Below are 24,278 nucleotides of genomic sequence, written 5' to 3' on the forward strand. Positions count from 1 at the left end.
GGAAATGAATTCTCCTTCCACCTCTACTACTAATTAATTATGTGGCTTCAGGAAATAAATTATCCTCAATGGACCAATTTCCTCTTTTTTTTTTTTTTTTTTTTTTTTTTTTTAAGTTTTACTTATTTAAGTAATCTCTACACCCAACATGGGGCTCAAACTCACAATCCCAAGATCAAGAGTCGCATGTTCTTCTGCCTGAGCCAGCTAGGCTTCCCCCGGTTTCCTCATCTTAAATAAAGGAGAGGACAAGAAACACCTAAGGTTTCCTCAAGCTCTAAAATCCTTTGAATATAAACAAAAAATATGGTTTTTTTTTAAGCCCACATTAATATTTAGATTTTTAGGATATTCAAAAGATAAGTATTGCTGAAAATTCTGAAGTTTTTCACCAGCTCTATAAATCCCTGAGTGATGTGAACCCAAACAAGGGGGCCCTACCTTGAAGAGTTAACCTACTACCAAAAAGGGCAAAAGTTACCTGCCCACCATCTTCCTTCAACTTTATTTTTATGAATTACTATTCCCCTCTCTCCAACCCAAACTATTATAAAATACACAGTTCAGAGGCAAATTGTAATGATCAGCAAACTAGAAACTTTTTTAAAGAAATCTGCAAGAATTAAGTATTTAGACATCAAGGGATGGAAGGAATAAATGGACTGAGGAACACTTTTCAATTGTCAAATTAATATTTTTTAATAGATAACATGTATATGGTACAAAACATGAAAGATTCAAAAGGCAGATACAGTTAAAAACAAAGAAACCTGTTTTCTGAGGGATAAATCGGAGAGGGCACTTGGAGGACTTCAGCTCATGTTGTGCTCGATTTCTTAGGTTGGGTTATGTACTCCATATATTGTTTTAATATATACTCCGTATGTTTTCACATTTATGTGGTATTCCATGATCATAATAAAATTAGAAGATAACTGTTTTGTGGAACAAAAAGTCTCTTCTATCCCAATCCTCCAGCCCTGAGGTAGTCATTGTCAGCAGTTTCTTATGATCCTTCCAGAGATAACCTAGACAGAAAAACCAGACTCCCTAATGGTATCTCATCGAGATCAAGGTATGTCAAGGGACCAACAGAAACCTAAGGAACTGTGTCAATCCCCTTCTCAAAAGTCAACTCTGTCCCACTGTTGTAGACTCAGAAACTAAGACTACACTGGCTGGATACAGGGACGAGGCCCGCCTGGTCAAAGTCTTACATACTAGCTGGCAAGAGCCAAGCCCCAGCATTCCTCTGTTCTAAAATGCATCAGCCAGTGCCCCAACATTCCCTTACTCTTAAACTTCAGAAATCCCAAATATCCATCTCAGATCCTTCGTTTTCTAATTACAGTGATCTAGACAGGTGTCCACAGTGGTGACAGATGCTTTAATCCTCCAATCGTGGTTTGATCAGAACACTTAGATTTAACAATACACATCATAGGAACACAGGGCACACTGCACATCCTGAGATGTGGAAGAAGTTCAGTTTTCAAAGCCAGGCGTTCAACAGCACCTACTCTGGGCAAGGACTGACTAAGAGACGAGACGGTAGTTGGAGGATTCATTTCTCAATGCAAAACAGATTTTAAAAAATTCTGAGAATATCTTGTTTTAAAGGCTTATGCCTATTTATTAGGGGAAGTATGCCAAACCAGATTTTTCATTTATTCAAAAAAGATACTTACTGGAGTGTCTACCATGTGCCAATGTCAGGTGCCAAAATACAAATGACTATATTGCCTTTGAGAAGCTAATAACCTAATTAGAGAGATGGGTAAAGATGATAATTAGTCTACAATGTAAAGGTGGTGCTGTAGGAACAGAGAGAAGGAAGGACTGACTCTATTCAGATGCTTCACAGGAAGGTAGCATCTGAACTGGATCTCAAAGGGTCAGTAAGAGACCATCAGCAGTGAGGAGGATGAAAATCTTCATATACAAGTATGTCTCACCAAAATCTCCCAAGCTCCAAATACTAAATGAACACTGTTAATAAATACACAATGTACCCTGGAACACTGCTATAACAGTCAGTATCCTGAAGTTCAATTTAGGATAAAGGCTTTGCATCTTAAATCTTGTCCAAAAAGTTTATTTTTAAAAGTCTCATTAAACAGGGGTGCCTGGGTGGCTTCACCTATAAAGTATATATTCAGGAAAGTCCAAATATTGTATTGCTAGAAATTAACCTATGGCTCATGTAGTCTAAATATCTTGACTTTTTTTTTAGAAAGAACGGTGGGCTTTTAGTTTATCAAGGCTTCATAATGATGCTTTTTCATTTCCTATCATAAATATAGCTATCATACTACTGTTGCAATCCAGCATAATGGCCACAGCTTAAGAAGAAAACAGTAACAATTTTACAAAAATTTTGAACATTTAGGAACCACAAGTACTAGAGAAATTGGTTTGCTATGCCCACTTTCTCTACTTTTATGAACATAGGCAAAAGACAAAGGTACACACACATGCTATTTATTCTCTGCAGATCTTTCATTTTACCTGTACCCAACACCCTTGTCAATTTTATCTGTACTTGTCTTACATACTATTATCCTTTGAAAGTTTTATGAAGTAGTTGGTCCAACAGATGGGTAGCTAGCCCTGCCCAACATATGTCATAGGAAAAACAGCTCTTAGGCAAGGCAAGAAGTAAGTCCCTTTAGGGGAAAGCAAATAATCTTTTAACCTTTACTAAGAAAAGTTACTGGACTGAGATAATCTATAAGTAACAAAGCGATCAAAGAAGGGTGAGAGAGTTCAAATGCTAACTTATGTTCCCTAAGATAAAATGTGCACTTGCCCGCATACAACAGAGAACTTTAACACAGAGAAGGGAAACAAAACAAACCCCAAGCCAGTTTAACTGGGAGTGATTTCATCAGAGACAAGTGGGAAACAGTCAGATAAGCATACTATCTTGTTTAGAACACGGAACTCAAGAGATCTGAGGGAGGAAAAGGAAAGGCAACAACCTAAAAAATATAGCATATATGAACAGAAGAACTCAACTAATAAATGGCTCATCGTGGTCTTATTTGTAAAACCAGAAAGAACAGAACGGCAGCAGTATCTTTCCTCTTTGCCCTTCCCTGTCCATAAAGCTTAACCTGATAGCATCTGATCCCGTCTTCAGATGGATATCTGTGTCTTTCAACATACTATCTAAGTGTTCCCCAAGGAGAACAGTAAGACCAATTCTGCCAGAGACAGTATCTGCCAAAACCTAGCTCATTCTAATGAGTGAAAGCCAGCGGATGGGAAGAGGTCCGCAAATGCCACTTGTATGAATCTTTCAAGATATGCTCTGAAACAGGAAAACACTACAGACTACATTTTAGCAGAAGTCTAAAAATAACAAAAGAACATTCCCTATTTTTAGATAACTAACTTAACAAGTTTCAAAACACTAAAAGTAAAGGGGACCATTAAAAACAAACTGGAATTTTAACTGTTTTAAAAGACACTTCTGAATTGAGAAAATTGTTTTTAGAGACAGAATTTCAAAAATCTTACATTCTTTTTGTTGACTCCTTTCTTGCTCAAACTTTCCCATCTCCAAAACTTAGAGTCTCAATATTATTGGTTATAAAAGAACATTTCCAAGAACCAAAAGATGATACTGAAAGGAGGTTATACCACAAATGAGAAAGAACTAAAGAAAAATTTTAAAACATGCTTTCACAAAGAGACATAAGAGTGTGGACAGTAATGTATAAAACAGCAAAAGCAATTTAAATATCCTACATTAAAAGCAGTGCTACAGATAATAATAAAACACTTAATTACAGGAAAGTGTTTTCTTCCCCTCACATAGGTCTCCTCACTGAACGGTTTTAAGTCAGTAAGTATCTAAAGCAAAGCTATGTCTGAATAACTGGAGTTTGCAACTAGAAAAAAAAATGACTAATATTTTTCTATAATAAAAACCTGAATATGAAGTACATTCACTGGACGATTTATGTTTAGCCCCATCTATCTTCCTCCCATTTCCATCCAATCCTAGTACAGATATACCCAACCTTATTAAAGAAACCCATGGCAAATAGGATCTGCAGGAAATACAAAATTACCGGACTGCACAGCCATCATTAACATCTCTGGTTCCAGTAGAGTCATGACAGATTCTTCTCAGAAACAGCAACCCACAAATGTAATGAAAAAATTCAAAGTCACAGAAGATGTTGTCTTCAGAGGCAACTGAAGCTTTCATAAATTCAATCTCGTGCCTTATGCTCAAATCAGACTGTGAGAACTCACTCCCCTTCTCAGTACAGTTACCAATTTATCCACCCTTCAGGCAAGTCAAGATGGCACAGAGTTGAATTACTGCCGACAGGAAACCAAAAGGCGCTCAAGTTAAGACATATGAAGTGTGGTTAGAACAGTGAGTGAGCTCCTCCCCTTGCTGTTCGTCTCTGGGGGGAGGGGAGAGACATACAGAAAGAGACCTTCAGAACACAGATCAAATGCTTCCCCCCACCCCCAACCCTTTTCAGGAGGAGAAGGTAAGGTTTGTTCAAAACTTTTAGTATAAGGGACTTGGCTGCTAATGCAGTTTAGAGCAACAGATTAAAACACAATTCAAACAACTCAATCCTTTGAAACAAACAGCCCAATTACTGACCCATTACTTCGGTGGGGATGGGAATTAGGTACATACAAACACATGCATACAGAGGGTTGTGTATGGTGAGTTAGTTTTCTGAAAAAGAGTTCTAAGGGCTTTTCATCTGTGGTATTTATGGATAACAGACTAAGGAAGCTGAATATTTAACTACAGAAGCACAAGTATTTCTCCACCCCCACTCCAATTAAAATATCTGTTTCAAAAAGTCATCTGAATACATTCCGGAGCTGTAATCTGTCTTTCAGATCTGCCAATCCCCTAAACGAGCCCCTTAATTTGTTCCTATGTGAGACATGTGATCTGTCAATAGACAGTTTTACTGATGTTATTTGACTTTTCTAAAATGGGTTGTGATCTTGCTAGACGTACGGAACACATAAGATGACAGTTCAAATATATAAGGATTTCCCTTATACTTCAGTTCTTTTTCCACTAGCACAGAGCAGGCTCTTCTGAACAAGAACGAATACAGGCATTTTACCTTCCACTACAAAAGACAAAAACAAACTAAAATCCTTTCAAACCAGAGCAATTTCATTTATCCAAACTGAAAGCCTCACTCATTCCCTTCACAGTCCTTTTCACTCACTGACCGTCATTATAAGCACATTAAGATGCCCTTTAGCATATCTGACGGACTTTTAAACAGCTGGAAACTAGAAATCCATGTTTGGTATGTTAGCTAGAATTCCTTCATCTTTCTGGTGAAGCGGCAGCCTGTATCTGGAAAGCCTGCTGCTGCAACTCAGCCCAGCGAATGCCATAACGCTTACAGAGTCAAACCGATAATAAATGAGCACCACTAAGACCTTAGGAGAGAAAACAGTCCCAGAAGGACTGAGGGCAATATTCTGTTATTAGAAGAAAGAAAGCAATGCAGACTTGGGGTGGAGGAGATGTTATGGAGGAGAGAAAAACTTCCTTTCTTTCTCACTCCAAGAACATCATGTTTAAAAGAAAAGCCAGCAAAGCTCGATATAGAAGTGTGGGAATGACTCAACAGGCAACCAAGCAGCAGCCAGTGTGGGCTACGTGCTGCTCTGGGAAGACAGAAGCATTCTCACCAGCCCCTTCTGGCCATCAAATTTTCAACTGTCTTATGAAAAATGGGTAAATTTCAATTCTCAGACTACATGGTAGTCCGGTCAGAGGTTAGCAACTAAAGGAAAAGCATCCTTAAAAGGTTGAATCATTCCTTTGTCCCTACGTGGGCAGTACAATCTGCTGTGTGAGGGTTTTTCAAATGAAACAAGTTCTCACAGTTCTGTACTTACAGGAAAATAAACACAAATTATAAGATTCCTGCAGAGATGATGGCAGGAAGGGCAGAGGGCTGTTCCCCTCCTCCCAAAATGTCTCTTTTTGCTGTAGAAGAGGGCCTGGAGGGTCATAGCTGTCAATACCGCAGCCCTACAGAGCTACTGACAGTCATATGGTGGTGGCAGCAGCAACGCATCATAGTGCAACTGATGGTTAACTTTTTCATGGCAATTCTACACCCATTATCTCACCTGCAATTTGGGATCAAAGGAGCTCAAGAAAGGGAAAACGATTTTTAGACAGAAATCTAAAAAAGCAATCTTTTTAAAAAAGGAAACAAGCAACATAATCTTTCCCTACTGCTAAGATTTTGCATTTACCCTGAAGGGTATCAGCACGGTGACAGACTCACTGTGAAACTGGCTTTAAGACAGGTTTCACAAAGCTGGAAGCCTGAACCCCTATGACAGCCTCAGTGCCACTATTTTTTTGTGTGTGTGCCAGTCGGCAAAATTTCATGGAGAACTAAAGTAAACTTTGACAAGGTCTTTGTACAACTGAACATGCTTTTGAAGTTAATGGCACCAAGGGAATGAAGTGTAACGATCTTAATTTCCAATTAAATAAAAGCTCTTTTGCTTTTAATCATAACTCTCTAGCTAACCAACACAAAATTAATATGCTACAGTCTCTATTAATCCACACTAAAGGGACTTGATACCTGCAGTATATCAATATACTGTATTCACAAAGCTTCCCCACACCCCACCCAAAGTCTCCACAGAGGCCTCTAATGCTCATAATCAAAGGGAGCTAGACAACTTATCCTACTTGAACTTCCTGCGGGATTTGTCATAGTTTCTACACTCTTCTTAAAACTTCTATTTCCTTGATTTTCTTAAGATTCCTAAGGAGCTCTCTTCTTTCTCTGCTCCTATCAGGAGCCCTCCCTTCCCTCTTTTACGTATTCTCCCTGGGCAATCTCATCCTTTCTTAGGGTTAACTACCTCCTACATACTGACCCACACCCAGCTTGACTTTATCTGTAAGCTATCAACTGCGCATCTCTATCTGCTATCTGAAACTCAGTGTGTCCCCAAACAAGCACCCAATGCCATCCTGGACCAACCCCTCAAGATACATTGCTTCCATTTTTCCTATCTTAAGTAACAGTATTCAGGTCCCAAATCATAAACTTAGATACCCCTCCCTCAAGCCCTAGACATTTAAGTCTGACTGTTTCATAATTTATTCCTCAAGTTCTTCCTTTTTGTTCCATCTCTACAGCCAGTGCTTTATTTCAGGTCCTTCATATTTCTTGTCTGGAGTATAGCAACAGCTTTTTTTTCAATGATTTTTTTTAAAGTTTATTTATTTATTTTGAGAGAGAGAGAGAGAGAGAGAGTGTGTGTGTGTGTGTGCATGCGCGTGCGCACACATGAGTGGGGGAAGGGCAGAGAGAGAGGGTGAGAGAGAATCCCAAGTGGGCTCTGCACTGTCAGCACAGAGCCCAAAGCAGGGCTCAATCTCAGGAACAGTAAGATCATGACCTGAGCCAAGATCAAGAATTGGATACTTAACCAACTGAGCCACCCAGGCACCCCATAGCAACAGCTTTAAAAAAAAAAAAAACATTGAATTTTGGCTCAGGTCATGATTTCCTGGTTGGTGGGTTTGAGCCCCATGTCAGGCTCTGTGCCAACAGCTCGGGGCCTCTTAAGATTTTCTGTCTCTCCCTCTCTCTCTGCCCCTCCCCTGCAACCAAGTACGCCCACATGCGCAGGCTTTCTCTCCCAAAACATATGAATGAACATTAAAAAAAAATTATGGAAACACTGAAACACAAAGTAGAAAGAACAGCATAATAACCTGCTTATGTGCCCTATCACTTAGCTTCGAAATTTATCAACACATGGCCGGGCCCCTCCACACCCCCCACCGCCACACACACAGTGTGCCCAGCCCACACTGATCCCTCTATAACAAATTCTAGCCATCATTTCATTGCATCTATATTCTGTACATCTAAAAGAACAATTTTTTTAAACATAATCACAATATTATTACCACCCAAAGTTTTAAAAATCCTTTAATATCAACTATTCAATGTTCAAAATTTCCCAACTGTCCCATAAATTTTTTAGTGTTGATTTATTCAAATCAGAGTCCAATAGGGACAATACATTGCATTTCATTGATCTGTCTCTTAAATCTCTTTTAATCCATAATTCCTCCTTTTTCTTCTCTTGTAGTTTATTTGTTGAAAAAAACCAGGTTGTTTCCCCACATTTTGGACTTTGCTAATTATACCCCCATGGTGCCATTTAACATGCTGCCCTATCCCCTATATTTCTAGTAAATTAGGAGTTAAATACAGAGGCTTGATCCAATTCAGGTCAAACTTTTTCATGAAAATACATAGGTGGTACTGTGTACTTTAGCAATAGTTTCCAAACTGCGTTCCTTCTCTCCAGCCTTGCCTTCATTAAAAACCATCCTTCTTACCAAATAATTCTTATTCAGCCTTCAAATCTCAGTTTAACTGCTGCCTTCTGATGATCCTGGCAGTCTCCCCACCCTCCTCACACCCTCCAAGGATATGCTAAATACCCCTCATTTATGCTCCCGCAGAACCTGTGCCCACCTCTATTAATGCTCTTTACCACATGGCTTCATGTCTCTACATTAACAGATGGAGCACAGTGTCTGACATGTGACAGCATTCATAAATGTATGCCAAATAGAATGAAAAGCCCTATTTAGCGCAGAAAATTCTAACAGTATGGGAAAAGTTCATAACAACAAAAGAATCCCTACCTACTCAGAAAAGGCAGGTATAGTCTGTTAAAGTTTTCATTAAAGCACATGCTTAAGGGGCGCCTGGGTGGCGCAGTTGGCTAAGCATCCGACTTCAGCCAGGTCACGATCTCGCGGTCCGTGAGTTCGAGCCCCGCGTCAGGCTCTGGGCTGATGGCTCGGAGCCTGGAGCCTGTTTCCGATTCTGTGTCTCCCTCTCTCTCTGCCCCTCCCCCGTTCATGCTCTGTCTCTCTCTGTCCCAAAAATAAATAAAAAATGTTGAAAAAAAAAATTTAAAAAAAAAAAAAGCACATGCTTAAGGTGCTATTATTTGGAAAACTGAGGAAGACTAAAATAAAATTATCCATAGCATTCAAGTATAGAATGAACATAAATAAGGACAACCACAATAATGCCCTCAGGGATATTAAGAGCTAATGGCAATGAAAATGCCCAAATTGTAGGGAATGAGTGGGAGAAACCAGAAAAACAGAGTGCCTAGATCACTACAAAATAAGCAATTCTTTAACCATCGAAAGCTGTCAACTTCACCAACAACTGACATCCATTTCTATGATGGAATGTAGTACAGACAGGTACTATACACAAAGTAACAGACACCTTTTTGTGGTCTCTGTGGGATTTCAGAACACTAAAATGTAATCATGTTCCATTTCTGATTTAGGTTCTCACAAGTGCATACAGTTTACTGAGGTTCATCTCTACCAAAATCTAATCATCATAATGAAAAAATTTACAGGTCCCAACCAGTTAAGTCTCTCCCCCAGATACCTGGTGTTGGGCAAAGTGAAAACACCCAAAGATAACATAACCCAGCACTGAGGCAAGTCACTACAGGTCCTGGGCAGCTTCTATTTCCTGTGACCAAAATCTACTACTGATGAAAAACCCAGTCAAGACCTGCAAACCTAGGAGGATCACACAGTACCATAGGTATGCTCTTCCTTGGCTTCAGGATACATGAAGGCAGTATTTTCAGGTAACTTTTCAAAGTACAGGAAATGTTAAGGGCTATGATAGCTATAAATATAAACAGCCAGGTCATTCATACTGTATGTCTGAAATACTGTCATCAGGCACAATGTCAAGTGCCAGTGGGGGCACAAAGACAAGGCTGAACCAGACTGACACTGCCTCTACCCTCAAGGACCTTATAAAGAAGTAGGACAGGGGCGCCTGAGTGGCTCATTGGCTGAGTATATAATTCTTGATTTCAGCTCAGGTCATGATCCCAGAGTTGTGGGACTGAGCCCTATGTTGGGCTCCATGCAGAGTATGAAGCCTGCTTAAGATTCTCTCTCCCTGCCTGTGCCCCTCTCTCCCTCATTCACCCTCTTTAAAAAGAAGAAGAAGGGGGCGCCTGGGTGGCTCAGTCGGTTAAGCGTCTGACTTCGGCTCAGGTCACGATCTCACAGTTCGTGAGTTCAAGCCCCGCGTCAGGCTCTGTGCTGATGGCTCAGAGCCTGGAGCCTGTTTCAGATTCTGTGTCTCCCTCTCTCCCTGACCCTCCCCCATTCATGCTGTCTCTCTCTGTCTCAAAAATAAACATTAAAAAAAAAAAAAATTAAAAAAAAAAGTAAGAAGAAGAAGAGGAGGAGGAGGAGGAGGAGGAGGAGGAGGAGGAGGAGGAGATCTCTAACCAACAATTTAAAATAGAAAAATGGAAAAATAAAGTACTAAATAAGAATACAAACAAGGAGCTAAATAAACGTGGAAGAGGCAGCAATTAGCTCTGGTTACAAGAGACGTGGATTGTCTCTCAGAGGAAAGATGATGTGAGCTGGGACCAGAGTTTATCAATTTCTTTTCAGATTCCCAACTCCACAGACTTATATACCCATGACTCATAAAATAACAAAGCCAAAAGAAACCCAGTCTTGACCTGATCCAGCCCCTTATCCAGAGTATATACTGAGTGAGAGACATGTAAGAAACTCTTCTACAAACTCTGACAAGCAGTTGGTTCCCAGTCTGTTACAAGAGTACTTTGGGAAGAACCTTAAAAATAATGTTTTAATGGACAAGGAAATGAACTGAATGGTCAAAAAATAATGAAACATCCACTGGCTACAAACGTTTGGGGAAAGGTTCTTTCCTCACTAGGAACCAAAGAAATACAAATTGAAAGGAAAACATTTCATTTATCACATTAGAAAAGTCTTTTACAAATGAGGTTATCAACGTAAGTGAGCCAGGCACTCATGCAGGGTTGACAGAAGTATAAATCGGCAGACCACTTGGAATGGAATGGGTCAAAGTATGTCTCAAGAATCTCAATTCTTAACAAGGCCTACAAAGGTGGGTGTGCTCTGGCCCCTACCTGCCTACTTATTTCACATCACTTTCTTCTCTCTCCAGGGACATTACTTTTCATTTCTTTTAGTTCTTTTGTGCCAACTTTTCCCCAACAATCCTTGCCTGTACCCTGTCCTCTTTCCCACTCGCAGCCTTAACACATGCTATTCCCTCTTTCCTTTGTTTGACCAACCACCACTTGTGTTTTGGCTGTCAGCTTAAATATCTCTTCCTCAAAGATGCCTTTCCCAGTCAATCCCCCTTCCCCCACTTAAATTGGAACCATTTCTTTTTTTTTTTTTTTTTCATTTTAATGTTTATTTATTTTTTGAGAGAGACAGAGACAGAGCAGGAGCAGGGGAGGGGCACAGAGAGGGGGAGACAGAATCCAAAACAGGCTCCAGGCTCTGAGCTGTCAGCACAGAGCCCGACGCGGGGCTCGAACTCACAAACCGTGAGATCATGACCTGAGCCGAAGTCAGACGCCCAACCAACTCAGCCACCCAGGCGCCCCTGGAACCACTTCTATGAGATTTGCTATTCTGTTATCTTTTGCTTCCCACCACCAAAGCACTTACCAATTTTGTAACTATGAATTGGTGTGTGTAACTCTAATCTTTCTTTCACTAAAATAAATTCCATGACAATGTGAACTTTACCTGTCTTGTTCCTTAATGTCTGTCCAATACTTAACACACAGACGGTGCTCAACAGATAGTGAATAAATTTTTCAACATTGAAATAGTGAAATTATTTAAGACAATATTTCCACTTCTAAGGAAATAATCCAAAATTCAGAAAAAAGTCATCTGAATAGTAGTATATGTGTGAAAAACAGAAAATGATTCATAAGTCCAACCAGGGCAGGGGCACCTGGATGGTTCAGTCGGTTTAGCGTCTGACTTCGGCTCAGGTCATTATCTCATGGTTCATAAGTTCGAGCCCCACATCAGGCTCTCTGCTGTCGCGCAGAGCCCACTTCAGATCCTGTCTCCCTCTCCCTCTCCCCCTCCCCTTCTCTTGAAAATAAATAAACATTAAAACAACAACAACAACAAATATCCAACCAGGGCAAAAATTAAATAAATGACACACAGAATGGAATGTTATACACCCATTAAAAAGGCTAATTATAAAAATATTTCAATGACATGAAAACCTTTAAGCTATAATGCTAAATGAAAAAAGCATAGTATTAGCTCAGTTACTTTTAAAATGTACATTTGGAAAAAGACGAAATAAATAAATCACATGCTAAGAGCAATTTACAATGGGAGATGACATCCACTCATTTTTGTTTGTTTCACTACTTTAAGAGGGAGATTCTATCTGGGATCCGTTTGTTCTCCAGGAGCCTAGCAAGACATCTGATGAATACAGGAAAATGAGATATTGATTATTTCTAACTGCTGAGGTGAAGTAGGTTGAGAAATTCTCTAAATCACATTTTAAAAAGAATCACTTAATGAACTGACATACTTAAGATCTGGACACTTTCACATTAGCTGGGAGACCTAATCTAGAAAATCCTTGACAACCAGGCTTCTTGAGGAACATAAGTAACTTTGTTATATCTCTTTCTTTCCTTTCCCCAAGGAAATATTGTAATTTAGATCAGAAACTGCCCACTCAAAATTTTTACTTCTCCCAGCAGTTAATTAGCACCTCCTGTGTAACACTGGAGACTGGAAGGGTACAGCGCGTCCCCTTACAGAAAAAAGAATACAGGATCTGCCCTTTCTTCCACAGGCTACACACTTGTGGAGAACAAATAAGCACTTCCTAAGCTTTCCACAAAGGAGGAGAAAAGTCTATGAAAGAGAACCTAGTACACCCTTTTCACTGCCATTCTTTCCTACTTGCTTCTCTTTACATCCCACCCAGCATGGCAGATAACAAATACAGACTTGGTTATTCCTTTAAAAAATTTTTGGGAATCACTAACAGTGGGAAAATTAAAAAAAAAAAAAAAAGGTAACATAATAGCATTAAAATATATGAAATCTCTAAAAACTAAATCTAACAAAAGATGTGTATGACCACCACAAAGAAAATGATAAAACCTCATCAGGAGACCCTGTAGAAAATCTAAATAAATGTAAAAATATACCATGTTCATAGTATAACACTATGAAGATATTAATTCTCCCCAAACTGGTTTATTTCATGCAATCAATCCTAATCAAGATCCCACAGTGATCTTATAATTCATATAGAAATGCAAAGGACAAAGAATAAGCCAAGAAAAACGCTGTTAGAAAAAGAATAAGGTGGGAGGACTTATTTCTCTCACATAACAGAGCTTATTACAGTTATCATAGCTAAGACTAGGAGGTCCTGGTGCAGGCATTGTGTGTGAGTGATATTTCAAGTCTTTATTTATTTGGTTGATTCCTTAATGCCCTCTTTATTTGATTGGTTATTTATTTATTGCCCATTTCTTCAATGGATTATTTGTTTTTTGGGTGTTGAGTTTGATAAGTTCTTTATAGATTTGGGATACTAACCCTTTATCTGGTATGTCGTTTGCAAATATCTTCTCCCATTCTGTCGGTTGCCTTTTAGTTTTGCGTATTGTTTCCTTCACTGTGCAGAAGTTTTTGTTTTGATGAGGTCCCAATAGTTCATTTTTGCTTTTGTTTCCCTTGCCTCCAAAGATGTGGTGAGTAAGAAGTTGCTGTGGCTGAGGTCAAAGAAGTTTTGCCTGCTTTCTCCTCAAGGATTTTGATGGCTTCCTGTCTTACCCATTTTGAGTTTCTTTTTGTGTATGGTGTAAGAAAGTGGTCCAGGTTCATTCTTCTGCATGTCGCTGTCCAGTTTTCCCGGCACCACTTGCTGAAAAGACTGTCTTTATTCCATTGGATATTCTTTCCTGCTTTGTCAAAGATTAGCTGGCCATACGTTTGTGGGTCCATTTCTGGGTTCTCTATTCTGTTCCATTGATCTGAGTGTTTTTGTGCCAGTGCCATACTGTCTTGATGATTACAGCTTTGTAATACAGCTTGAAGTCTGGGATTGTGATGCATCCTGCTTTGGTTTTTTCAAGATTGCTTTGGCTATTCGGGGTCTTTTCTGGTTCCATACAAATTTTAGGATTATTTGTTCTAGCTCTGTGAAGAATGCTGGTGTTATTTTGATAGGGATTGCATTGAATATGTAGATTGCTTTGAGTAGTATTGACATTTTAACAGTATTTGTTCTTCCTACCCAGGAGCATGGAATCTTTTTCCATTTTTTTTTTTTGTGTCTTCTTCAATTTCTCTCATAAGCTTTCTATAGTTTTCAGTGTATAGATTTTTCACCTCTTTGGTTAGATTTATCCCTAGGTATTTTATGGGTTTTGGTGCAACTGTAAATGGGATCAATTCCTTGATTTCTCTTTCTGTTGCTTCATTATTGGGGTATAGGAATGCAACCGATTTCTGTGCATTGATTTTATATCCTGCAACTTTGCTGAATTCACGAATCAGTTCTAGCAGTTTCTTGGTGGAATCTTCTGGGTTTTCCATATAGAGTATCATGTCATCTGCAAAGAGTGAAAGTTTGACCTCCTCCTGGCCGATATGGATGCCTTTAGATTTTTTTTTTTTTTTAATTATGGAGTACTTTTCCACAGGTGCATCCACAACACAGCAATGAAAATGGCTGCACTAAAGCTATATACATACATGAATACCACACATGTTGAACAAAAGAAGAATACAGAATTCCATTCATATAAACTTTAACTAAACTATATTGTTTGGAACTATACAGGTGATAAAACAAACGATTTTCAAGAAGTCAGAACAGCAGTTACTCCTAAAAAGAAAAGATGAGGTTGTGTTCAGAGAGGAACCCATAGGAGGCTTCCCTGGGACTCACAATGAGCTACTGTTGAGTAGTGTTTACACAACAATTTGGTTTATGGTTATCCTATGATTTATGTACTTTTCTCTATATATGTTCTATATATACATCTCCCACCAAAAAAGAAAAAAAATACTTGAATGGTAAAATATATATCACCAATCTAATTTTAAGGGGCTTGATTAGTATAAGAAGCTTTTTCAGCTTGGAAGACATAATTTCAAAAGTTCTATCCCATTATTCTTGAAGTATATTCACATCTGTTGGACGATGCTTCAGAAATGAAGGTTCCTATAAGATATACGCATTTTTGTGTGTGTGAGTGATAGTTCAAGTCTATATTTATTTGATCCTTGGTGAGTTGGAGAAAGGCACTTTCTCAATAATGAGAATTAAGATCTCCTTCAAAAATGCAAAAATTCAAGTCATACAAATTTCTCATCAGCTTTAACACCAAGCAACGATTTGTTGGCCAGAACACTAGATGTGCGGGACAGCTGTCTAGGGGATGCCTACGAAAGGGGGCAAGACAGGACAGAGGAATGAATGGGGCATTCCAGGATGGAATGGGGCAAAAAACTAGTAACTGTGGTACAACTTACTCCTCTTTATACCTTTCAATGTCTTTCTCAGTGTCTCATTCACTATTGGCACTTTACGAATATCTGCTGAATACTAATTTCCATGGTGGTCATGGCAGTGAACAGCAGTAGAATTAGAGGAAGGTAGAAATAACTGTTCTGGAATAAAATTTTAAAAGTCAAGGACACAATAAAAGGTCAAGAATATAATCTACCAAATACAAGCTTTCTCTTAGAAACCTTTATGAACTTGTCATCATTAATTTACCTAACTTTTGTCTGCAGTGCCTTCTGAGTAATGCGTTCCAAGTAATTACTATTCACCGTGTCTTAAATCTATGACTCCCAAACTGCAAAAGTCTTATCTCAGGATATGAGCAAGTCCCCAATTTACAAATGGATTATATTCCAAAAGTTCATTTGTAATCTGATCATGTAGAACATGGAATGCACTTCCACCAGAAGACTTGAAACACAAATTCTGGCAAAATTCTCACACCTGCCCACAAAATCTATAAGATAACTGAAATGTAGTATATTCACAATGAAAAAAAAGAGGCAAAAGGTATCTTAGCTCCCATCCTAGAGGTTCCTGAAAATAAGTCTTATGCAGCCTCAGCCAGTTCTGAAACTCATAAGACCAATACTATCAGGGGCACCCGGCTGGCTCAATCAGTGGAGCACGTGACTCTTGATCTGGGTCCTGAGTTCAGGCCCCATGCTCGGTGTGGAGATTACTTAAAAATGAAATCTTTAAAAAAAAAAATTTTTTTTTTAACGTTTATTTATTTTTGAGACAGAGAGAGACAGAGCATGAATGGGGGAGGGTCAGAGAGAGGGAGACACAGAATCTGAAACAGGCTCCAGGCTCTGAGCTGTCAGCACACAGCCTGACGCGGGGCTCGAACTCACGGACCACGAGATCGTGACCTGAGCCGAAGTCGGCCGCTTAACCGACTGAGCCACCCAGGCGCCCCGAAAATGAAATCTTTAATTAATTAATTAATTAATTAATTAAAATAGTATCAGATTAGTGTTAAGAAGAGGTAGATACATAAGGACAGCCAAAGAGCAACATGCCATTAAAGGAAGAAGCAAATTGAAACTTAAATTTCCTTTTGGATAAGTTCATTTAACATAAGCCAGAGCTCCTTTAGCTAGAGCCAATGGGGTTAATCATTAGAGAGGTACTCCCAAGGCTTCTCCATGACCAGACTGGACAGGATCAATTTTATCTAAGTACTTAGCCTAGAAGATGACAGAAGGGTAATATTAAAAAATATACCTTGAAACTTCTCTACCAACTTTTTCCAATTAGGCTAATAAGGGCTGGGTTAAGGAAAGGCACTTCTTCTCATTATATGCCTCCAACTTCCTCTGTTTAGGAAATAGAGGTATCAAGGCCTTCATTGCCTACTGCCCTGCAAGGGCCCTTACTAAATCACTGAATTTCTATATAAGATATGCTTCAAACAAAATAGATCTGAGAAGGAAATTTCTCACTCTTCCAACACACAGTACACCATCCATGAAAAAGCACCGCCTAACTCTACACTTTATTCTGCTCTAAAAGTCCACATTTTCCAATTTTATAATCTTCTCCACTTCTGCTCTTACCTTTACCTTCCTATAAACATCTATGCAAAGAACACCTGGCATAAAATATAATAATGGTTTTCTCACCGGTGTATCCAGTCTCTTTCTCCTCTTGACAGGAAGCACCATTAAGGTGTACAAGTAGAAGGCCCTGCCACTAAACACTGACAATACTGCCCCTGTCCAAACATTTAACTGGTGGCTGCTGGATGGAATAAAAAAGAAACTTGATCAATATTTCCTATTTTCTCCCTATAGTAACAGAATCTGATTTTGATAATTAGTGATTTTTGCTAAGCTATTACTATTTCTGGTCACTGGCATACATTCTACCATATTATAAGGTATTTTGTAGTCCTCAAACTTTTTTATTTGAGAGAGAGAGAGAGCAAGGACATGAGCAGGGGAGAGGGGTAGAAGGGGAGGGAGAGGGATATAGAGAGGGAGGGGAGGAGAGAGAGATGGGGGGAGAGAGAAGGAGGGGTGGGAGGGAGAGGGAGAGGGAGAATCTTAACCAGGTTCCACTCTCAGCAGAGAGTCTGACACGGGGGTTGATCCCACAACCCTGGCACCATGACCTGAGCCAAAACCAAGAGTCGACACTCAACCGACTGAGCCACCCAGGCGCCCCAGTTCTCAAACTCCTTATGGAGTATTTCTTTATTAGGCCCCTTTTCTCCCCTTCAGCATTGTTCTAATGTCAGTTTTCCTCCATTATTTCCTTTCTAATATTGAACACAATTTCATTTTTTTTTTCTTTTCTCTTGCCAAAATGATAATTAGGTTGTATACAACATTATGCTTGTCAGTTTCACGTATCCATGTTCCCTTCTAAGCATGATCACAATTAATCAATTTGGGACCCCGGGCAGTTAGGAAACCATTCTACTGAAGAGGCTGGCTCAGAAAAATCTCAAACTAAAGGAGATAAGTGATCCAGATCAGAAGTTTTCAACTTGTGCTCTTTCAAGAGTTGCCTGAGGGCAGGAAGGATGCCAAGTAAGTGGGGGTCTGGTTTCTCCATTCAGGTTTCATTCAACCAGAGCAACTGTTTTACACACTGGGATTATAGTGTGTCTCAAATTTATAGAGATCTTTAACTTTAAAACAAATAGTAAACTTGTGGTCTAAATGTTCTAACACTAACTAAGAGAATAAAACAATTATTCCACAATATATTTCACCTCTACAGGGAAGGACTCAGAAAGCCTTTCTTCCAAATAATCTAAACCCTAAATTAAATGAGGTTTTCCACCCGCCCCCCGTCCAGCAACAGAATCAACAATCACTTTGTTTTTCTGAATCGCTTAAATCTAAGAGGTCAATGTTTCAGTGGATTCATAGTTCCACGGTCATCAGGTCATCACTGATTCCCTGGCTCTTACATTCAACAAACATTCGCCCAACACCTACCACATTCGACCACTCAAAGTGTGGTCCTCCAGACCAACAGTACTAGCATCGCCTGGATGCTGGTGAGAAATGCAGAATCTCAGGCCTCTCGGGGATCTACATCAGAATCTGCATTTAACAGGCACTCTAGTTGATTCATTAGCAAACTAAAGTTTTTGGCTAGGCACTAAGGATACTGGGATAAGTAAAACAAACACAATCCCTCCTTCCACAAAGCTTCTCATCCAGCTGAATGTAACAAATAAGTAAATCGTTACACACAGGGTACTTTGAAGAACACTGAAAGAACAAACCCCTAGCCCAAACTGGCAGTCTGAGGAAAAAGTCCTGAAGGAAACGGTACCTTCCTGATTCTTGACTAGATGGAAACGTCAGGAGGAGAAAGGTCATTCAGGGAAAGGAAAAAACAAAACAACAACAACAAAAACACAAAGTGAAACTGAGATATGAAAGTGTGTCTTTTATGGGAAATCCCAAATCTTCTGGCGTGCATGGGAAGAGATGAGGGGAGGAGCAGAAGCTGGCTCTGAGGGACCGGGTTTACCATCCTGAGGAGAACAAGCTTTATCCTGGAGGAAATGGAAACCACTAAGTGATTTCAACCAGAAGAGCAGGAACCTCATTTACCATTTAGAAAAATCACCCAGCAGCCACTGGGACAAGATTAGAAACAAGGCGAGACCAGTTAAAAGGCCGACATTGCAGTAACCCAAGAAAGACACTACTGAGAGTCTGCTCTAAGTGGCAGCTGTAAAGGTGGCTAGAAAGAATGAATTCAGTAGATACGAACACTGAAGAATCTATAAAAAGTGTTGACTGATGGCTGGGAAGAAAGATGAAAGAAGCAGGTAGAAAGGAGATGGAATTAAACACTTACTTCCAAAATTAGGCATGTTATCATCTTTTGGGGGAACAGTTTGGAAACAGTGACTTAAAAAAAGTGAAAAACTTCACACCCAAACATGTTACAGTTTTACAGCAAGAAAGAAAAGGTTCTTTATATCTGTATCTTGTCATCTACTTCTGGGAGTTTGTCCTACAGTTACTTACACCAAGATTTATATACCAAAGATGTTTACTGCAGTATTATTTGTAACAGAAAAAATAAAAAAACAATTAAGGGTCTCATAATAGGAGACTAGCTAATTGTTGTATACACACAATTTAATACGCAATCCAAGGAAACAGAGGAAAAAATGTTTTCTAAGACGGCTGAATGATACAGGAAAATCTCATGAAATAAAATTACATGAAAATAGGTTACATAGAGTACATGTATATAAAAATAAATAAATGAACACAAAAACTGACAAAAATGTATAAACTGCTGCCACTGGCTATACCTGAACTGTGTAACTATGAAGGAATTTTTACTTTCTTTTTCCTACATTTTATCTGATTATAAAACAAAACTCTTGGGGCGCCTGGGTGGCTCAGTCGGTTAAGCGGCCGACTTCGGCTCAGGTCATGATCTCGCGGTCTGTGAGTTTGAGCCCCGAGTCGGGCTCTGTGCTGACAGCTCAGAGCCTGGAGCCTGTTTCGGATTCTGTGTCTCCCTCTCTCTGACCCTCCCCGTTCATGCTCTGTCTCTCTCTGTCTCAAAAATAAATAAATGTTGGGGCGCCTGGGTGGCGCAGTCGGTTAAGCGTCCGACTTCAGCCAGGTCACGATCTCACGGTCCGTGAGTTCGAGCCCCGCGTCAGGCTCTGGGCTGATGGCTCGGAGCCTGGAGCCTGTTTCCGATTCTGTGTCTCCCTCTCTCTCTGCCCCTCCCCCGTTCACACTCTGTCTCTCTCTGTCCCAAAAATAAATTAAAAACGTTGAAAAAAAAAAAATTAAAAAAAAATAAATAAATGTTAAAAAAAAAATTAAAAAAAAATAATAAAATAAAACAAAACTCTTGAGGCCTCTGGGTGGCTCAGTTTGTTGAGCGTCTGGCTCCTGATTTCAGCGTAGGTTGTGATCTTGCAGTCTGTAAGTTCCAGCCCCGTGTTGGGCTCTGTGCTGACAGTGCTGAGCCTGCTTGGGATTCTTTCTCCCTCTCTGCTCCTTCCTCACTCACACTCTCTCTCCCTATCTCCCTCAAAATAAATAAATAAACATTAAAAAAATTTTTTTTAATTAAAAAAAAAAAACTTGAAGTTTTCATTTAGTTTGAAGAAAACAAAACAATCCCTTATCTGAACGTCTGGGTAGAGGGTGGTGCCAATTCCTACAACACAGAATTCAGCAGGAATTGCAGGTAGGATGAGGACTTTCACACCAAACATACTGAGTCTGTGACACATCCTACAGAGGTGTCCGAGAGCCAAGCATATGAGTCTGGAGATATAATACAGGAATCAATCAACAACATATGATGGTGGTTAAAGGCAGAAAGTTCTGGGAGAAATCACTCAAGGTAAAATATAGAGTAAGGAGAAGCTCTACAGCGAAACACTGGGGAGTAACAAAATTTAAGAGGTGGGTACAGAAAGTTGGCAAAAGGTCTGAGCAGAAAAGAAAGTGGCTGTAAAAGCAGACTTTAAAAAGCCAAGAGTAATTTCAGTGATGTCCATGGAGGAAAAGTTACAGGTGGGAGGGAGTGGCCAATCACATCAAATGCTGCAATGAGGACAAATAAGATGAAGAGTGCCTGTTTGATCCACGAGAACACTAACGACTTTGGCAATGGCAGTTACTGAAGAGAGAGATAAGGACAGAAGCCAGAATACAGTGAAGTCTCTGGAATGTGGGAAAGTAGAGAGAGTGCTAATAAACTGCTCTTTTAGGAGCTTGGGAAGGCTAGAAAGTTGTTGTTCAAAATGGAAACAAAATTCAGTTGATTTATATGCCAAAAAGTTGAGAGAGAAAGGCTGAAGATGCACCAGCATCTCTGCCCCAATAGCAACAGCTGCTTTGGACCCCCTGAGACCATCCCAGCTGTCAGCGCCAATTTCCTCCACTTCCTGCCCAAGATATTAGAGGTTAGCTGTTGGCTGTCTGTCATCGCCTTCACCGCCATTCCTCCTATCCCAGAGGAGTCATGGTCCTTACTACTGCGCAGGGCAGAGCCAACACCTTTAAATCCCATCCTCTCACATCTCAACAGGAACCCTGCTCCATCTGTTCTCCTTTCTCTTTTTCCATCTCCAGCTTTTCCCTCCAGATTCTTTCCCCTTAGCATATAAATAAGCTGAAATCTCTCCCATCATGAGGGAGAAAAAGAGAAATTAGAAATGGGAAAAAAAAAAAAAAAACATCAAAAAAATGCTTGAGTGTCCCTTATTTCCCAAAATAAAAATTGCATGGGGCACCTGGGTGGCTCAGCGGTTGGGCATCCTACTTCAGCTCAGGTGATAATCTCATGGTTCGTGAGTTCGAGCCCCGCATAGGGCTCTGTGCTGACAGCTCAGAGCCTGGAGCCCACTTTGGATTCTGTGTCTCCCTCTCTGTCTCTCTCTCTCTCAAAAATAAACAAATATAAAAAAAAAAAAAACCCAACCCTGCTTGAGTTTCCATTACATTTCCCACTATGGATGTAAAAACAGAGTTCTTCCCTCTAGTGGAACAAACAAACCATCTATCTATTGATTCAAATATTTTGCCCACTGGCCTCATGAAACATACCATCTAAGTGGGCAACGAGGGGGTAAGAATATAGACAATAAACATATATACACACTTATACCAACACACACACATCATAATAATAAGTGCTTGAAAGAAAAACAAAGCAGGATAGGGAGTACTGGGAGGTGATATTTTAGATAAGATAGGTAGGGAAGGCTTCCCTGAGGAGATGACATTTATTTGCGCAGGAACTTCAGTAAAGGCACAGCAAGTACCAAGGCCCCAGGACAGGCACATACTTGATGTGTTCAAGAAACAGCAAGAAAGTCAGTGTGGCTAAAGCAGCACAGAGTGAGCAAGGGGACAGAGGTAAGAAATAATCAGGTCAGAAAGGATACCTGGCCCACATCATAAAAACAATGATTTCATCGTAAGCCTCACAGGAAGACACTGAAGGGTTGTGACAGAAGCGTAATGGGGTCTGATTTCAGGTTCCAGACGCTCACTCATGTTGCTGACTGGAGAATTCCAATTACAATACAGCGATGAAGTGTAACGATAAAGGGCAATTGGGCAAATCAAGAAAAGGATACCTAACACTGACTAAGAGTTAGGACAGGCGTCTCAAAAGGAGTGATGCCTGAACAGAATACTGAAGAACAAGTAAGAGTTGCCAAGAAGAGTGGTACCCAAAAAGAGGGCATATACGTAGAAGAGCCAGGGGAGTTTTTAAAAGGTTGGATATTTCGGGGCGCCTGGGTGGCTCAGGTGGTTGAGTGGCCGACTTCGGCTCAGGTCATGATCCCGCAGTCCGTGAGTTCGAGCCCCTCATCAGGCTCTGTGCTGACAGCTCGGAGCCTGGAGCCTGCTTTGGATTCTGTTCTCCCTCTCTCTCTCTGCTCCTCCCCTGCTTGTGCTCTTTCTGTGTCTCTCAAAAATAAGTAAATGCTTAAAAAAAAATTAAAAACAATTTTTTTTAAAGGTTGGATATTTCTATTCTCCAGCATCCAACAGTCAGAAAATATTTTATAAAAATATACCACTGATAACATCTACCTCCCCCCCCCCGCCCACCACCCACCAAGAAAACACCTGGGAATACACTTAATAAATTTTCCACATGACCCTTATGGAGAAAATTATAACTCTGTAGAAAGACATCAAAGAACACCTATTTAACTGAAGAGATAAAACTAACTAATGGACAGGAATACCCAATATGTAACATGTATATTCTCCCCATTAACCTATAAATGACACATTTCGAATCAAAATCCAACAAGTACACCAAAAAGACATGCGCAAGAATTTCATATCAGCATGATTCACAATAGCCCCAAACTAAAACAACACAAATACCTACCAAAAGTAAAATAGACAAATGCCAGTATATTCATAAAATGGACTAATTATATAGCAATGAAAACAGACTACACCCATACATAATTCAACACAAATGAATTTCGAAACAAGCCCACAACAGAATACATACAGCATGATTCCATTTACATAAAGTTTAGAAACCAACAAAACTAACTTATGATGTTAGAAGTCAAGATGGTAGTTTCCTTTGGGCAAAAAGAGGGAGTACTAGTTGGGAAGAAGCACATGGGGTGGTTAGGGGGTGCTGGAATACTTCTTCACAAAGCAGTAATTACACACAGGTATATTCATTCTGTGATAACTCAACCAGGACACTTACAATTTGTATGTTATTCTATATTATTGTTATGTTTCAATAAAATGAAAGAATGCTGGTGTCTGCAATTTACTTTGAAATGCATCAAAAAAATAAGATGGATTGATGAATAGAGGGATGGACAGACATATTATAAAGCAAGTATAACAAAATGTTAATGGGAGAATTTAAGAGGTAGACATAAAAGTATTCACTGTAAAACTCCACTTTATCATGTGTCTGAAATTTTTCATAATAAAATGTTCGAGAAAAAAAAATCCCAATGAGTTTCTTTTTTCTTTAAAGTAGGCTTCATGCCCAGCACAAAGCCCCATGTGGGGCCCAAATTCACGACTGAGATCAAGACCTGAGGTGAGCTAAGAGTTGGAACACTTAACAGACTGAGCCGCCCAGCTGCCTCCCATTGAGGTGTTGTTTTTTTTTTTTTGCATAACTTCATAAGCTGATTCTAAAACTATGAAAAATTAAAATGGGCAAGAACAGTCAAGACAACTCTGAAGACAAAAAAGGCAAGGAGAGACTGTCCTAACAGATAACAAGACTTTTTTTTTTCATTTTTTAATGTTTATTTATTATTTT

The 24,278-nt window shown here is 39.6% G+C and overlaps 1 protein-coding gene across 5 annotated transcripts in view; it reads right to left on the minus strand.

Moving 5' to 3' along the window:
• The window catches only part of MRTFA (myocardin related transcription factor A), a 213,204-nt gene that overhangs the window by 96,831 nt on the left and 92,095 nt on the right, over positions 1-24,278 (minus strand). Inside the window, exon 1 of one of the 5 annotated variants that reach the window (XM_042947906.1) lies at positions 4,080-6,236. The exons of the other annotated variants lie outside the window; for them this stretch is intronic. Within the exon in view, the coding sequence (XP_042803840.1) occupies positions 4,080-4,125 (46 nt within the window). The 5' untranslated portion in view covers positions 4,126-6,236. Of the gene's footprint in view, positions 1-4,079; positions 6,237-24,278 lie in introns of those variants that run through there. 5 annotated transcript variants of the gene reach the window in all.

Source organism: Panthera leo, chromosome B4, assembly GCF_018350215.1.
Source record: "Panthera leo isolate Ple1 chromosome B4, P.leo_Ple1_pat1.1, whole genome shotgun sequence".
Lineage (NCBI taxonomy): Eukaryota > Metazoa > Chordata > Mammalia > Carnivora > Felidae > Panthera > Panthera leo.